This window comes from Callorhinchus milii, unplaced genomic scaffold, assembly GCF_018977255.1.
Source record: "Callorhinchus milii isolate IMCB2004 unplaced genomic scaffold, IMCB_Cmil_1.0 Scaffold18, whole genome shotgun sequence".
In the NCBI taxonomy this organism is placed as follows: Eukaryota; Metazoa; Chordata; class Chondrichthyes; order Chimaeriformes; family Callorhinchidae; genus Callorhinchus; species Callorhinchus milii.
Window position 1 is genome coordinate 4,220,764 of NW_024704759.1, and position 17,866 is coordinate 4,238,629.

Consider the following 17,866-nt stretch of genomic DNA (forward strand, 5'->3'; position numbering starts at 1 on the left):
GTATATCTTAAATCTATTTAGTAGTGATTACAAGGGGAAGTTGTCACTTTTATAGTTCATCTCTATCAGGACCGCAATTCAAAGTTGCAATTTTTCAGCTCAGTAGTAAAGATCCATTATATACAAATGAAAAAATAATTTTTGACGAATTTGTCTCGCTTATCAAATGCTCTGCAAGTTTTGAAGCCCTACAAAAACATGCAGGAGGTTTTCCAGTCTTAGGTGCCCATTGTTTCACACTGAGCTTTCACGCTACCCCTCATGGTTTGTTCACCTCTGCGTTAAATGAGATCGTGGGTTTTTTTTTTGCAAAAAAAAATAACTTTTTGCAGGACTGCGACGGTATTGACCCCCAGCTGACACAAATGTGGGTCGAACACGTCGCGTAATCGGATCGTTCTGCAGCTTTTGGGAGACCAGTGCAGCTTGCGTATGTATGTATAGCTTGCGGGCAATTATCATTTATTATTTATTATTATGCTAGAAATTCTTACTGCGCAGCAATCCCAGCCGTTGCAGAGTGCAAGTGGAGGCTCTGAGAATAGCACTGGAACTAATCATCAGAACCCTTTGCTGTAAGAGAGGAGTAGGGAAGGGGGGGGGGGGGCAGAAGAGGGGGCAGCGAGGGGGGAAAATCCCTCCGATCAACCAGACGATCACAACAGATTTTCACTTCCAGTTCAAGAGGGCAAACTTTGCAAGCTTCCTGTCCGAATGGGGAAAAATTGTCATTTCTCCAAATAGGGATTTCACGAGGGTGATGAAAAACGATCGCAGTCGCTCGACAGTCAGTCAGTCCGCAGACTGGAACCAACTGAAAGGTTTCGCTCGACGTTTCTACTGCCGTCCACTGCGCTCTCTCTCTCGCGCGCGCGCAGTGGGGTTTAAGACTGGATTTTGACGTTGCGTTTCTGTGATTCCAGTTCAGCCGCTCGCTGGAGTGCCACGTCCACCAGCAGCTGGAAGCCGCTGAAGTCCTGGTGGAGCTCTGGCGGAGTGGGAGGCGGTGTGTTGAACAGTCCGTTGGCTGGACCGGTTGCCTCTGTGGTAGTGTTAGTTTTGCAGTGAGGGGCAACCAGCTCTTGGTCAGTCAGTTTTGAGGTTTTCTTGCTGCTGTTGCTGTTGGTGGTGTTGTTGCTGCCAGAGTCCGGGCAGGAGATTGCAGGCGTATCCTTGGCTGCGTTGGTGGTGGCGTGACAAATGACAGAAGGCCGAACGGACGGAGATAAACTGGGGGAGGTGCTGCCCGTCCCCGAGTTCTCGGACGGGCTTGTTCCACTCGGGCTTCGTGAGAGGCCCAGTTCCGAGGCCTTGCTCTTGCGAGAAATGGTGAATTGATGAGGGTCTTTGCCGTCTTTCCTCAGCATGTCGGGCAACAGTCTTCTCCTTGCGTTGATGAACCAATTGGAGACCTTAAACGTTAACGACAAAAAAGCAACTGTTACCCACACTCGCCAAAGGTGGTTTGTTTTATTTTAAACCTTAAATGTTCTGTTTCGGAAAAATAATCCTTGCATTGAAATAGCGCCTTTCATATCTATCAGGACATCTCAAAGAATTTCCGAGGATTTAATGTAAGGTGTAGCCATTATGTGTTACTGTAGGAGAGATTGAAGGAGAGTGTTCCAGAGTTTTGGGGCGTATTGGCTGCCAGACTCGTGTGTGTGTGTGTGTTTTTGCTTTTTTTGTGTGTGTGTGGGGGGGGGTTCAGACAAGTGACTGACATAAGCATCATAGAATCGTAGAATTATACAGCACAGAAGGAGGCCATTCAGCCCATCGTGTCTGCCTCGGCTCTTTGAAAAGTTTCCCCATAGCCCTGCAAACTTGTCCTCCCCAGATGATTATCTACTTCTCTCTTAAAAGTTGTTATCGAATCGGCTTCCACCAGCCTTTCTGGCAATGCATTCCAGATCCGAACAACTCGGACGCTTAAGAGTATCCAAACCAAACTGAGAATTCCATGCAGCCCACCTACACACATGGAAATCCCAGAGATAGATTATTGGAATGGAATGCGCACTCTCTCTCTCTCCCCCTGGAGAGATGAATCCTGCTGCCCTAATTCCGGAAAGTATCTGGAGTGCTAACCCAGGCAGCGCAGTGTAACTCGACAGTCAATCACTGCCTTCAACATCAACCTTCACCTATAAAGTGGTGAGTTTGAAATGAAGGCAACTCTCTCCGATTTCCTTATCCACAGATTGTCACTGTGATTTCCCTTTCCCATTCTTTTCTGATGCACATTCCCTATTGATTCCGTTAGCTTGCACCGCACCGGAGCAAGGTTAGGCAGTCACCTTATTGACTGACTCAGTCGGGTTTGATGGAGGTTCAGATAAACACCAGAAGGCTCAAGTTTTTTTTACGCACACAGACACAGACACACACACATACAAAGGAGTTGTAAGGAACAACGGTTGGTGGTTGCAGAAGCTTTAAAAGTTGTGAAAGAGCAAATCACAGCCGTTGCAAGTTTGCTTCTACTTAACTGGAGCCTGGACAAAGCTCCTTGTAAACAAGCCCTGATGTGAAAGCCGTTGGTCTGTGGCAGTGCACGTAACAGCATGGGGTGCACCCTACACACTGATCAGCTCATGTAATTCGAAACCAGTGCTGGAGGAAAGAAGTGCCATTATGGCCCTTCAACTGTGGACTGAAGTTAATGTGTTGCACAAAGCACATTCAGCAGCCAGTGGTGGGGAGTGGGGGAAGGGGCTGACTCTGTTTTTTTGCTCTCTCCAAACACACACACACACACACACACACGAGCCTGGCAGGAAAGTGAAAGAAACCCACAAAAAGTGAATTAAATAAAACCCGTCGAACCCAGAATCTTCAACCTCCGAATCCCAATTTTAAGGGCTGTGAGCGTTAGCAGTTTTAGGTCTCTGTGCGTTTAATGTTAAGAGTTCTGACTAAGTGGATCTTTCCCACACCCCCCACATCCCACCCTGTAGTAAAGACTTTTTCTTTGTTTCTCAGGCATGTCAAGTCTCACTCCCTGACTTTATGGCGAGTCTCTTGCACAGATTGAAGCCTTTTAAGGAAATGTTACTTTTTTTCTATATATATAAAGTATATATAAAGTATTTTTAAAAAATTTAAAAAAACTTTGAAGCCAGGATTATTTTGTACAATTCACCCCAAAAAAACACTTCTGCGGAAGTCCCCGATAAAACCTTATAAACCAGTTACTTTACTGCAATACAACAAACGTACAATTTACATTCATACAAACACCTTTCACGTCGAGAGGGCTTCTCAAAGCGCTTTGCAGGATTTATTGTGAAGTGCAGTGACTTTGTAGATGTAATTTGGAGCGGAGCGGACAGGCTGACTCCCGATCAACCTGTCTTGTTCCCTCCGCTCAGCCAGGCTCCAGCCTGCTCCATATCTCCCGCCCGACCCGCTCTACCATCAGCGGCCGGGCTTTCAGCCTCTCTGCCCCCCACCCTTTGGAACTCCATCCCACAATCCCTTCTCCTTGCTCCCTCCCTTGCTTCCTTCAAGGCACGATTCAAGATCCTCCCTTTCGACCGTGCCTTCAGCCGCCCTCCTGCCTCTCTGCCCGCCCTCACCCCAACCCTGGGCCCCCTTCTCTTTTCGAATAGTGCCGCAGGATTTTTAACGTCCATCTGAAAACTCAGACTGCACCTCAATTTAATGGCTCATCCAAAGGATGGCACATCCAACAATGCAACACCCCTTCCAGGTCTAATGACGCAAGAAACACCTTGACCCCCATCCACCACCACCACTCATTTCAGGCTCAGTCAGTCTGTGAAGCGCTTTGAGACGTCCTCCGGTTGTGAAAGGCGCTGGATAGGTGTAAACTGTCCTCGTACTGGCGTAAGTGCACAGGTTTAAAGAGGAAAATTCCCAGGTGGCTAAATGGTCACTGTGTAACCACTGAGCAGGAAGGTGGGAAGTTGGGGAGATGGGGTGTCTCCTTGTAGTCTCACTCCGAGTGCTCTCAGGTTGTAATAATAATTCAATACAATACAAAATTACATTTGTTTGGCACCTTTCACATCGAGAGGTTGTCCCAAGTTGCTGGACAGTCAGGGATTTGGGACGTATTTCTTGCATCAAATAAGCTTTGTATTTGATCTACCGCCTTATCATGTCGTTGAGTGGTCTCGGAGCGCTTCACAGGATATATTGTAAAGTGATTTGGCTGTGTATTTTGTGGGAGAATTTTAAATTTGTAACGTTTGTTCGTGGTTCCTGACAAGAGACCAAATCCCTGCCTTTAGTTTTGAGCAATTTGACAGACATTTGCAACTATAAATAAATTCTGAGCTGGTGGAGAGTGGGGGGAGGAGGGGGGGATAATCAAGATCTGTATTGTCTGACCAGTGCCCGGGAAGGTCAGTAACACAGGCCGCCAGCGAAGAAAAACAAAGCTAATTTTCTGAAATCTTTACCCAGTTTCCACTCTCACGTGGCCCTTGAGCAAAGCAAAGCAAAGCAGCTAGATTCTCTCGTTTCATCTTTAGCTGCTGACAAACTCTTTAACGATCCCGGTGAAGCAGTTAGGTTCTGCTATCAGACGGAAAATTTCTACTTTCGAACCGTTTTGCTGCTGTGCGTTTGGAATGCTGTGAGCGTCAGGGCTTTGAGAGTGAGTGCAACGAGATGAGAGGATACTGTTCCTTTAAAACAATTTTCCACCCCAATGGCTTGGTATGAGGCTGTGGCATTTTAGGCCAGAACATGACGGAGAGCAAAAGTGTAAACTCTGCAGAGGCCCTGTGTTGATGGAAGACTATTTCCAGGTACAAAAATGTCCTGTTATATAAAAAACTCAAGATTTCCAGACAAATCGTTTACTCTACAGCACTTTAAAGAATTTGCTGTGAACTGACCGGCTTCTAAGCCACAGGAATTTTAGTGATTCGATCCATTAAAACACAATTCTCCTGACTCTCCCCTGCTCGCATCCAGCAAAACATGCAAAGATGCTCTTCGGTGATTCAATGTCAGTTTCATGAATCAACCCACGCCACAGCCTCTGACCACATGAGACAAAACAAAGCGGAATGAAAGCTTGCTAATGATTAGCAAGTAACGAGCCCGACCGGTCATTATTTCAGGGTTTTTTTTTAAGGCGAGTCGAGTTTTTGAACGAATCCTGGACCCATCAAAATCAAACCCAGGTCAGAACCAGCCTCGCTCGGCACGACACACTACTCAAAAGTCCTTTTGTTCCTGACGTGAAGGAATCCCCTGACTTAAAATTCCCCCCTCTCTCGTGAGGTGTTAATTGCCACAGAACTTCCCAGAGGGGGTAAGAACTTGTGGTAAAATGCATCTGAATACTACAACAATTTGGAATCATGCAGCGCTTTTCAAACGGGGCAGTGTCTCGGGAGAGCTACAACTAAAAAGAACAGTTTTACATTGATACAGGATGCGGATTTACCTGAGGCGTCCATCACAGAGCATGTCACATAGCAAGCTGCAATGTGTATACATGTGTCCATAGTGACAATGTGGAAAAACAGACCAAGCTGGACAGCCAGTATGGAGAACTTCCAATCTCGCTAAGATTGGTCACTCGCTTCCTGGCTGTTTGCAGGTCATCGCTGGGCACAAACTGGTGTGCACGTTCCCCGATAAACATTCACTCGCCACACCTGGCAGTAAAATCCCGTGAAGCGCTTTGAGCCGTCTCGACAAAGTGATACACCAAATACAAGGACTGTTAGTGGAATTATTACTGATAACTGTACATCAGAGGTGCTTTAAATAAGTGGCCCCAATGATTTTCAGTCTCTCAAAGTCCATTTTGAAGATGGTTTTACTAATAGAAATGGCGACAACAATGGCCACCTGTGGCTGTTGCTGCCCTGAATCCCTTCACTACATCTGTAGAATGTCCACACCCTCCCAAGTCCCATTGACAAGCCAGACTGGCTGGTTAATCATCAACATTGCGCTGGAATACTGCAGACCTGCCTGCCTCAGGTATTGTGTCACTGAGTTCACCGTTTTACTGAAGGCTTCAGGGGGTAAAGACCAGTGCGGTTGAGAGCACTAACCTTCACCTCTCTTCCCCCTCCCAGTAGGAACTTCCCGTGTTAGACATTAGAAAGCTGACAAGTTCGGGCTTGAGCTATTGTTCGATGTGCTCACTTCGTGGCGAGCGACGCGCCACAAAGTGCGCACTGCTAGCATCCTCCCGACTGATGAAAGGTTAGCGACCTGAAACATTAACTCACTTTCCTCTCTCCATAGATGCTGCCTGACCTGCTGAGAGTTCCGAGCAACTTCTGTTTTTATTTCAGCTTTCCAGCATCTACAGTATTTTGCTCTATTCCTCCAGACTGAAGCCAGGTCACACACGCAGTAACCCAGCAGAGGACGGGGTTGCTTACAAGATGCTTCAGCAGTTTACAAACTAACCAGACGAGCCACTAACTCACAAGCTCGCTGCTTTTGCTCCAGAGTCTGAACAGTTTCCTTGTGGGTCTTTTGATAAGTGCCTGCCTTCAGCACGGTGAAACAATAGCAATCAGGAACAGGAATCTTGGTTTTCGCTTGGACCAAAGTTAAGACTAAATAAATGCTTTTCCCTTAACCATCCCTCAGTGAAACAGTGTGTATTCTCTCCCCTCTCTATCTGCCGATTATCCCTTTCTTTTGATAACTGGTCACTATTTGCATTGCACTGAATACACTGCACCATAAACAACAGCAACAACAACAAGATTACATTTGTATAGCGCCTTTCACGTCGGGAGGACGTCCCAAAGTGCTGGACTGTGTACAGCATTTCAGACCCGAGCTGGGGTCAGGGGGGCAGAAGGGAGGGGAGGGGAAGGGGGGTGGCTGATGGCATGGTCAAAGAGGAGGGTCTTGAGGCAGGCCTTGAAGGAGTCTAAGGAGGGGGCGAGGCGGAGTGACTGGGGGATGGAATTCCAGAGGTTGGGGGCAGAGAGGCTGAAGGCTCTCCCGCCAATTGTGGGTCAGGGGACGTGGAGCAGCCAGAGCCGGCCGAGCAGAGGGAACGGGCATCCACATTCATTAATTAAGTCAATTCACTTCACAGTATACCCTGTGAAGTTCTTTGACATGTCTCAACGATGTAGTAAGGTGCTATATCAAATGCAAGGATTATTATTATGTTATTATTACAACATGTGTGGGGGGGTGCGGGGGTAACTCTAATGGATCTGAAACCAGAGGGAATATAATAACACACACTTGGAATGAGCATCCTCCACATAGGGTTAATGTCTCAAAATGTCATCACAGAGACACTGCGGGACACAGGAGTGTGGTGGGGTGGGGAGAATGAGGTGAACGTAGTTTTTTTTTAAACATAGATAAAGAGGGAGGAGAAGGCAAAGAGTCAGAGGGAGGGAATTCCAGGGGTTTAGGGGCACCGTGGCTTACAGATCAGCCACCGATGGTGGGGTAGAGGAAGCGAAGAATGTGGAGTAGCCGGAGTTACTGAGTCAGAAAGAAAGACAAAGAAATACCAACTTTTGTAGCCGTTATTGATTTACGAGTAGAAATATATTGGCTAAAACGTACTCTCTCACAAAGAGAGAAAGAAGCCAATGGTGGGGATGGGCATGGAAAGTGGGAGGGGAGAGAGAAAGAGGGAAGGGAAACAATGATCAGTAAGTTACTTTTCAAGAGCAAAAAATACAAAGATTGAAATTTACACCTAGGATTTCCTAAACTGGGGACAATTTACTCTTGTGAAGAGTGAACTAATTCTATGCTGTGACTCATTGGGTTTTTGTCAAAAAAAAAACCCTGTAACGTTTGAAAATATCTGAGTCAAGTAAAGACAAGATGTAAGACTGTTTCCTCCAAACACATACACACACACACACACACACACTAACCCCTCCTGCCACCCCCACCAAGTCTTATCCCTAATGCAAAAGGATTAAATCAATTGCTGTGCAAAACAAAATCGTCGGGTTTATACGCCGCAATTTGTAACTGAGCAACACTGTCTGCAAATATTAATACTGATAAATCTTTGCATTCGATGCAACGTCAAAAAAAAACGCTTCAAAGCACTTCATAGGGAATTACAGTCAAGTGTGGCCCGCTGCATTCGTAGGCAAACACGGCAGCCAATTTGTGCACAGGATTAAGGCTAGGTTTGAACTCAAATTTACCATCCACTAGCTGGCATAACTGACAGTAAAACAACAGAGGCCAGTGTTAAAGGTCAATCCATTGTTGCTTTGCAACCCTATAAAAGGCAGCAATCTGCTATTTTAAAATCAAACGTGGACTTGAGTGGGCCAGGGTTTATAGTGAGCGCGTGCAGTCGTTCCTGTTTATACGCTTTGGGGATGGCCCGCCTGATAGAGACTCGGGCAATGGGTGGAATGAATCCCTTTGTAAGGGTTGCAAAACATGTGGTCAATGTAACCCAAATGTAGAAAGGCTCAGCCTCTCTTCATTAATTATAAGGAATTACTAGATTTCTGAGCCTGGCATCTGCTCCTCACAACTCACGTATCCATTGGGACGTAGCAATGCGGGGTGGGGGCGGTGGGGGGGGGGGGGGCGGAAACGACTGCTCCACTTGCAATCAGCTTGGCTCCTGGAGTCTATGTGCATTGGGGTGCACTGTACAGAAGTCTCGCTGTTCTACCCTGTTTCGAAGAGAATATATTACGCTTTAAGTGGGGGAGAGAAGGAAACTCTATGGAAACTCTGTGTGTGTGTGGGGGTGGGAGGTAGAGAAACAAAATGTAGCTCATTATTGCCCTACTAACTGAAGTGCAAATCGACTCTTAATCTTCCTGACCGACCCAGCCTTGAATCCCCAGTAACCGAATTTAATTAAATAGTAATGAAGGTGCAGAGTGGAGTAACACAGGAATTCACCAGTGAAATCATCGACTGATTGATGAGCGCAGTTCCAACAAGGGACGGAGCAGGTTGAAATATTTTTTAGTGTTAAACTTGCGATGTGGGAAAACCCTGAAAATCACCTTAACATGAGTCATTCTTTCCCCCCCCACCCTCCCACCCCCACCACTAACCTTGCAAACTGAATTTCTTGTACTCTGCCACTAGCCCTTGTATTAACTATTAACACAGCGCAGAATAACATCTCTTCCTAATTCCTGCTGTGATGCAACAGCCACGAACAGGAAGCAGCTTTAATCGCGGACAAGAGTAACGTAAAGTCTCTTCGTGTTTTGATTGCTGTATCTCCTAGATCAGCCCGATTGTCAGGCATGTGCGAGGAAATTGTTTTCTGTACCTCCCGTGCTTTGCTTTTCGGTCTCAAATTTAATAAAACCCTCTCCCCATCCACCCCCAACACACACACACACAAAAAAACTTTTCAAAAGTCTCTCCTGCTCTTTCTAGCGTGCAATAAAATGTCCATTTAATCCTCAGCTGTGGAAACGGCTCTCTGTAAATTTTAACAGGATCAGATGAAAGCTTTTGAAGGAAAGAAGAAAACGAAACTCGCACCAATTACAAGAAATCGCAAAATGCTAAGGCCCTGTAACTGCAGCAGGAACTGGCTATTTTCACTTTTACTAGGTCTTTCAATCAGCTGTGAGTGTGTTTCCTTTCCCCCCTCCCCCCAAAAAAATTACAAAGAGAAGAGTATGCAGACTTGTATCTCTGGAACAACCACAGTACAAAATCTCGCCATCGCACCTTAAAACAGGTCAGTCAGTTAGTCAGTCAGTCAGTACAAAAACATAGTCACTATACTTTACAGTAAACCCTGTGAGCGCACTTTAAGATGTCCGTCTCCCTGTGTGATAGGCGCTGTATCGCACCAAGGATTTGTGTTTAATAAACTTAACTGCCTAAAAATCCCCCAAAGGGAACGGTTAGGCAAATATATATTTTTGAAGACACACACACACACATCATGCTCCGCCACTGTCAAGTGCTCTGGGATGCTACCCTGCACGAGGGGCGCTATTTAAATGCAAGTTAAATGCAAGTTGTTATTGTTCTTGTTATCACCACATGTGATACACTACCTCAAAAAACAGTGCTTGAAGCAGAACATGTACAACAACAACTTGCATTTATATAGCGCCCCTAACCCTAACTCAGAGCCTTTGGAAAGGATATTAAACTAATACTTGGAAAAGATCATTGGAAGTTGGGTCAAAACGACCTCCTTGTGCGATGTGAAATTCTACGATTCTAATGAAAACTGTGCCACGTTAAGAGCTGACATGTCCATACAGAGTGCAGTTTAATTATTTTCGAATGAGAATAGCACTCCTTTCTTTTACACTCCACTTCCGCTGCCTACCTCGCCTCCCCTCCCCTCCCCTCCATAGGATCTCCCTCTGGCGCCCACCCACCCCCACACACACACTTGGCAAAGGTTCTGAACCGGCACTGTGTGGTGTGGTGACATTCCAAAGGCCACCGATGTCAAGATACACAAGTGTGGCCGGTGAAATCGCCCACTCTCACCGTTTCCCTTCCTGTCAGTGGGAAAGACACAGCTGAGATCAACGCACTCAAAAAGCACAAGACTCTCAAGTGCAAAACAAAATCCTCGAGCACCTCACAGTCACTCGATTCCTGGTTTGCTTATGTCCGAACAGGAGACTAACCACAATTTTCTTTTGGCCAACTAGTGAGTATCCTCCTGAGAGGAGTGGGGGAGGGGAGGTAAACAGGGTCTCCTTGGAGCTGAATAGGTCTGTGGCGGTCTTGGTAGTCCAGTCCCTGAGCCAGACTGGTCTGCAGTATTCCAGGGCACTTGCTGATGACAGCACAGCCGGCCTGGCTCATCGGCAGGATTTGGAAGGGCAGACCAGTCACTGGGGGCAGGGAATCTTTCCACTCAGCTCCTGCTAATCCTGCAAGCCAAAGCCCTAATGGGCAGGGTGGTCCCAGCTGGTCAAGCAGCGGGAAAGCTTGCCAGAAGGCACTCTCAATAGCAAGCTATGCAGTTTTAGCTGGTTGGACTCCAGCAGTTACCCCCAACCCACACTCTGGGGTCCCCAAGCCTTGGCTCTTGCCAACCTGCGCCTAATACTTTCTGGCAATAGGTAAGCAGGATGCATCCCTCCAGGGAGAGAATGCGCATTCTATCCCAACAAATATCTCGGGAATTTCCACGTCTAGATGGGATGCTTGGAACTCTGTTTAGTTTGGATACTCTTAATCGCGGTGATGGTTCCCGCTTGCGGCGAATACAATAATACAATTTTAAAAAACAACAAAATACCAAAATTGCAACAAATTCCATTCCACTCGAGCGAGCCGCTGACGTTTCTGGCTTTAACAGACACTGGAGTCCAAATATAAGGACAATAACTGTTGTTCCTTATAGAAAGGCAGTTTCACTCCCTGGGTGTCCTGGCCAACAAACCGTGGCAGATAAAATCAGTCGTTCATTTTGTCGCTGTTTGTAAGTCGTTACTGTCAACTAGGCTGCCGTGTTCACCTACAAAAAGGACAGGCACTAAACTTCAACCACAACTTGCACCTATATAGCGTTCTTCATGCAGGATGACATCCGGAGCTCTTACTTTTCAGTAGTGTCCTGTGAAGCGCATTTCGATGTCCTGTGTGTGTGTGTGGGTTTGGAGAGTACTGTATCGAATGTAAGTATTATACTTATTCTTGTTATTATTGCTGCCCTCAGAGAAAAGGGATGGGGTGGGGGGGGGTGGTGTTTGGGAGGTGGAAGAAAGGAGTCAAACTGTCAGGAAAGTAGAAAGAGGTTTGAAAACTTTAGCCAGTGGCAAACTTCACATTGATTTAAAAATCTGACTAACTCATTTCCTACCTGCAGGACTGTGAGGTTAGCCTGTCCAGACAAGCTCAGCTTCTCCTGCTCGGACGGATATGCGTTGAGTCGATGTTCGTAAAGCCAGTCCCGCAGGATGGTCACAGACTCTTTGGAAAAAATCACATGCCTTTTCCTCTTTTTGGAATTGGCCATGTCCGGAGAGAAACTGCCATCTTCTTCGCCCGTCTCGCTGTCTGACATGGTCAATTCCACCGACCTCTGGCTAGCAAAGGCTGGGGACAAAGGGAAAAGAGGAGAGACAGAAAGAGAGAGAGAGAGGAGATCGACTGGTTAGTGAATGAGTTCAGTTACCGGCGACAGAGGCAAAAACAAATCCTTCAAAAATAATTTCCTTCAAAATAAATTAAAAGATAATTTGGTCACTTCAACCCACGGCTGTTTGTGGGGACAGACGCTGCTGTGCGCAATTGGCTGCCGCGTTTCGCCCACAAAATAAGACGTCGATTCACTTTACAGTGCAATCCCGTGAAGCGCCTTGAGACGTCTGGAAGACGTGATGAGGCGCTGTATCAAATGCGAGGGATTATTATTATTTATTATTAAATCGCATTGCAAGTGTAACAATAATAACAACAACAGTAACAACAACATCTTGCATTTATACGCTGGACGGCGTCTCGGATGGCTATCAACAACAGGGCAGTAAGGAAACGCACGACTCGTAACAGATTGCGAAGACGGGAGAAAAAGCCACTTATTACAACAAAGAGGGGAATGAAAGAGAGAGAGAGAGAGAGAGAGAGAGGAAGTGCAGGAGAGAAAGAGAGGGAAGGAGGAAAAAAGTTTGAAACAAGTTGCTCAGAACTTAACTCACCCAAATTCTTTCTCCTCCCCACCTCCCCCCTCTCTTCTCCTCCAAACTCTTTGTTATCTTACCCCCCAAACGCCCACCCCACACACCGCCCGCCCCCCCCCCCCCCCCGCCCCCAACAAACAAACGTTAACTCTCTTGTTTTTTTTAAATCTATCTGTCAAAAGAATAAGTGTCGTGTCAAGGAATTAAAGCGGCGCAAAAGCTCCCTCCTGCTTTTATTCCCCCTCCCACCTTTACAACGTAGACAAAAGAGAGCGAGAGAGAGAGAGCGAGGCGGGGGAGGAAGGGGGGGGGGGAAACGACCTTACTTTTTATATAAAAAGACATAAAGAAAACGATCCCAAAGTTTATTTAAGGGACACATTTTTTGCCGCCATTTGACAAGTGAGTGAGCTAAGACACTAGCCCCCAAATTCCCACCCCCCCCCCCACCCCTCTCTCTCTCTCTTGCTCTGGTTTCTTTTTGTTGCTGGTAAAAGAGGAACAAACAGGGTTTATTCCCAACCCAAGAAGCAAACCTCATCTGTCAGAGGCTTCAACAGGAAGTTCTGTCTGCAACTTAAAATAAACTTTTTAACTTTTTTTTTGCCCCTCTTCTCCCCCCCCCCACCCCCTGACACCACCCACACTCACACCCCTTGCTCTGTGTGTGTGTGTGTGTGTCTCTCTCTCTTGTTGAGGGTGGGGGTGGGGGGGCGTGGAGGCTGGGGAGTGAGTGGGGGGGAGTGGGGAGTGTATGTGTGTGGGGAGGGGGTGCTGGGGAGTAGTGTGAGGGGTGGGGAATGGGGAGTGAGGGGGGGTGGGGGGGTGGGGAGTGAGTACAATCATGGAGAAGGCTTCACATCTGAAGGACCTCGTGTTAGGAGATTCCCATCATGGTCTGAGCAGCTCAATGTGCTCAGCTTTTTAAAAACTTTTTTTTTGGTGGTGTTTTTGTTTGTGGGGGGGGGGGGGTGTTGGGGAGGAGGGGGGTGTTAGAGGGGGGTGTTAGAGGGGGGTGGGGGGGGGATCTGGGGTAAAAGGGACTGGGAGGGAGGGGAGGGAGAGAAAGTAAGAGAAAGACTGGAGACGCACACGTTCTCCTTTCTTTGCAACAACAACAAAAGAGCAGACGGCGGACTTCAGCCCTCAACCCCACACTGTCTGTCTGTCTGTCTGAATGTCTCTCACTCTGCAAAACATCTGTGCACACACACACACACACAGACACACAGACACACACACAGACACACACAGATACAGACACACACACACACAGACACACACACAGACACACACACAGATACAGACACACACAGAGACACAGACACACACACAGTCACACACACACAGATACAGACACACACAGAGATACAGACACACACACACACAGACACACACACACACAGAGATAGACACACACAGAGATACAGACACACACACAGACACACACACACACAGAGATACAGACACACACAGAGATACAGACACACACACAGAGATACAGACACACACAGAGATACACACACACAGATACAGACACACACACAGACACAGAAATACACACAGACACACACAATAGACAAATAGATACATACACACACGGATACATAGACACAGACACACGGATACATAGACACAGACAGAGAGATACTATTCTGCCTTTCAGTAGCAAAAAGCCACTGAATGAACAGACCGACTCCACGCGTTCAGCTCAGACCCCCCCTCCCTCCCCCCCTCTCTCTCTCCTCTCTCTCCCCCTAATGTTTCCAGGAGCTTTTCCGCCACAATTCAATTCACAAGAGAAATAAATAATAATAATAATAATAAAACACACACCACACACACAGGCAGAGAAACATCCTTTCTCTCCCCACCAGCACCACACAGCCTCCCTCCCTCCCTTTCTTTCTTTCTTTTCTCTTCTTCCACCTTCCCCCCTTCTCTCCCCACCCCAACACAAATTTGTTTTTAATCCCAGAAAAAAAAACCACCTTGTTTGAAGGAAATGGGGAGAGGAGTCAGGCTGTTGGGAGGGGAGTAGTGGATGGGGAGGGGGTCAGTCACCTCCACCACCAGCACCAGCACCACTTTGACAAGGACAAGGTGGGGAGAGAGAGAAAGAGGGAGAGAGAGAGAGAGAGAGAGAGGGAGGGAGAGAGAGGGAGGGAGGGAGGGGGGGAGCAATCATTTTAAATAAAGAAAAATTAACAAGGTCAACACCTTAACCTACCTTTCTTTGCAGCTTTCATCTTGTTGCAGCTTTAGTGTTGATGTTGTTGGGTTTGACTGATGGGGAGAGAGAGAGAGAGAGAGAGAGGTTGCAATAAATAAATCTCTCTCTCCCTCTCTCTCTAATCTCTCTCTCTCTCTATGGGTTTATAATCTGTATTTATATCTGGAATATATATATATATGTGTGTGTATATATATATATGTATATCAGGCAGTAAAAGCTTGTGGCTGGAGCTGGAGAGAGAGAGAGAGAGAGAGTGGGAGCCTGACCTGACTGAGCACGTTACAGTGTGTGCGCAATGCTGTTGGATCGCGTCTCTCTCTCTCTCTCTCTCTATTGCTGTTCTCTCTCTCTCTCTCTCTGTTCTTTCTCTCTCTCTCTCTCTCCTGTAAGGATAGCGTGGCGCAGTTACACAAAGCTCTCCCTCTCTCTCTCCTCCCCCCTCTCTCTCTCTCTCCCCGCCCTCTCTCTCTCTCTCTCCCCCCTCTCTCTCTCTCTCTCCCCCTCTCTCTCTCTCTACCTATCTGTTTTGGACAGATCTCCCTCTCTCTCTTTCCCCCTTCTCTCTCTCTCTCTCTCTTTCCCTCTCTCTCTCTCTCCCCTCTCTCTACCTATCTGTTTTGGACAGATCTCTCTCTCTCTCTCTTTCCCCCCCTCTCTCTCTCCCCCCTCTCTTTCTCTCTCTCTCTCTCTCTCTCCCCCCTCTCTCTCTCTCTCTACCTATCTGCTTTGGACAGATCTCTCTCTCTCTCTCTCTCTTTCCCTCTCTCCTCTCTCTTTCTTTCTATTCTTTCTTTCTCTCTCTCTCACTGTGTGACAGCTCACCCCGGAAACGACCTCGCAAACAGACGTCAAGTCACCCCCTCCTCTCTCTCTCTCTCTCTTCTTTTTCCCTCTCCCCCTCTCTCCTCCCTCTCTCTTCCCCCCCTCTCCCTCTCTCCCCCTCCCCCTCTCTCCCTCTCTCCCCCTCTCCCTCTTCTCCCCCCCCCTCTCTCCCCCCTCCCCTCTCTCCCCCTCTCCCCCTTTCCCCCCTCTCCTCTCTCCCCCCTCTCCCTCTCTCCCCCCTCCCCTCTCTCCCCTTCCCCTCTCTCCCCCCCTCTCCCCTCTCCCCCCCCTCTCTCCCCCTTCTCCCTCTCTCCCTCCCTCTCCCTCTCTCCCCCCTCTCCCTCTCTCCCTCCCTCCCTCTCCCTCTCTCCCCCCCTCTCCTCTCTCCCCCCTCCCCTCTCTCCCCCTCTCCCCCTCCTCCCTCTCTCCCCCCTCTCCCTCTCTCCCCCTCCCTCTCTCCTCTCTCTCCCCCCTCTCCCCTCTCTCCTCTCTCTCCCCCCCCTCCCCCCAAAAAAGATCTAAAATCACAAACCTGTTTCCTCCCCTCCCCCCGGAGCTGCGATACACACCGCAATGTGACCCTCAGATCTGTCACAACTCCCTGAACACACACCACACTCACACTCACTCACAGTCACACACACTCACACAGTCACAGACACTCACTCACTCTCACACACACTCACTCACTCACTCTCACACACAGACAGACAACACACTCACAGACACAGACAATGCACTCACACACTCCCTGATCACACACTTCCTCACACAGACAGACAACACTCACACACTCACTCATACAGACAGACAACACTCACACACTCACTCACACAGACAGACAGACAACACACACAACACTCATACAGACAGACAACACTCACACACACAGACAACACACTCATACACAACACACACAGACATAACACACACACAGACGTAACACAAAAACAGACATAACACACACAACACAGACAACACACACAACACACACAACACTCACACACAGGTACAACACATACACACAACACACAAACAAGGACACATAACACTCACACACACAGACCCAAACACAGACATAACACTCACACAGACCCAAACACAGATAACACACTCACACACAAACCTCACACACAGACACACACACAACACACTCGACACACACACACACACACAGACACGTCCCCCTATTAATGTTGCAGAAATATCAATCTTGCATCTCCTCACCACAAATTGGGAATGATCTTCATTTTTAAGTATGCAGTTATATGTATTGCAAAATAAGTGTTCCCCCCATTTCTACTTTAAAACAAGGAGAGGAGGGGGAGATTGATAAGGGAATGGGGGGGGGAGAGGGGAGAGGAGGGGTTGTTGCAGGTTTTGAGAATTTCCAGGGAAAAGAGTGACAATAAAGGGAAGGATTAATGTAACACGAGGTTGTGTCTGGATTTGTAAAGCAGCTCTATTTATCAATGGTGAAATAAGGACACAGCCTCGATTTTCCAATCCAATTCCTGTCTATTCTGCAACCCCCTCCTCTGTCTCTGTCTCTGTGTCTCTCTCGGTTCCACTACCTTGTAAGGTCAGCCTTTCCTGTCTTAAAAACAAAACCCATAAAGATATATTAAAAAACACAGATGAAACTAACATGTATTGGGGCACTTTACCTATTCATGTGCACCTCCATCACCCTCCCCCCCCCCCCACCCCGCCACCCACACACACACAGAAAAAAACTAGTGTTTTTTTTAAACAATCCAAAATAAAACTTATTTATAATAAATGTATTGATCGTAAATTGATGTTAAACCAAGGGCACCGCTGCCTGCCTGTACAGGTGGGCTTTAAAGATCTCGTGGCGCAGTTTCCCATGACCACCAACCCTACCCCCACCCCACCCCTCCGAATGAATTGGTCGTTCACTTCATGGCTGTTTGCGGGACATTGACGCACCAATTGTGCGAAGCGGTTTCGGACGTCTCGGAAACGTGAACAACCTTATATCAACTGCGAGGCTTGTCCATATTTCAAAACACACAGTCACTACATGCTACAGTAAATACTGTGCAGTGCTTCGAGACGTCCTCCCGATATCAAATACAAGCCTCATTATTTATTATTTTATTTAATAATTAGCACCCAGCCCCCCCCCCGCCACCCGCCACCCCCAGCAGCAGCAATAAATCCCAATTTAGCACGATGTGTTTTGGTTTGCACG

General features: G+C 47.4%; 1 protein-coding gene across 4 annotated transcripts; it reads right to left on the minus strand.

Moving 5' to 3' along the window:
* Positions 1-605: 605 nt before the first annotated feature.
* Positions 606-17,634, minus strand: LOC103171991 (homeobox protein TGIF1). Of its 4 annotated transcripts, none has more exons than XM_042341912.1 (4): positions 17,602-17,634; positions 14,821-14,876; positions 11,771-12,006; positions 606-1,412 (listed from the first exon to the last, which is right to left on the minus strand). In XM_042341912.1, the coding sequence occupies exons 2-4, from the start codon at positions 14,837-14,839 to the stop codon at positions 885-887; spliced, it is 783 nt and encodes a 260-aa protein (XP_042197846.1). In that variant the 5' UTR covers positions 14,840-14,876; positions 17,602-17,634; the 3' UTR covers positions 606-884. The 4 variants fall into 4 exon arrangements, with proteins under 4 accessions (XP_042197846.1, XP_042197843.1, XP_042197844.1 ...); XM_042341909.1 differs by lacking the exon at positions 17,602-17,634 and adding an exon at positions 16,181-16,292; XM_042341910.1 differs by lacking the exon at positions 17,602-17,634 and adding an exon at positions 15,649-15,691.
* Positions 17,635-17,866: the final 232 nt, after the last annotated feature.

Coding starts and splice junctions, on each gene's coding strand:
- LOC103171991 (XM_042341912.1), bottom strand. Junction 1,413..11,770: donor CTAACCTCACAGTCCTGCAG/GTAGGAAATGAG, acceptor TTAACGTTTAAG/GTCTCCAATTGGTTCATCAA.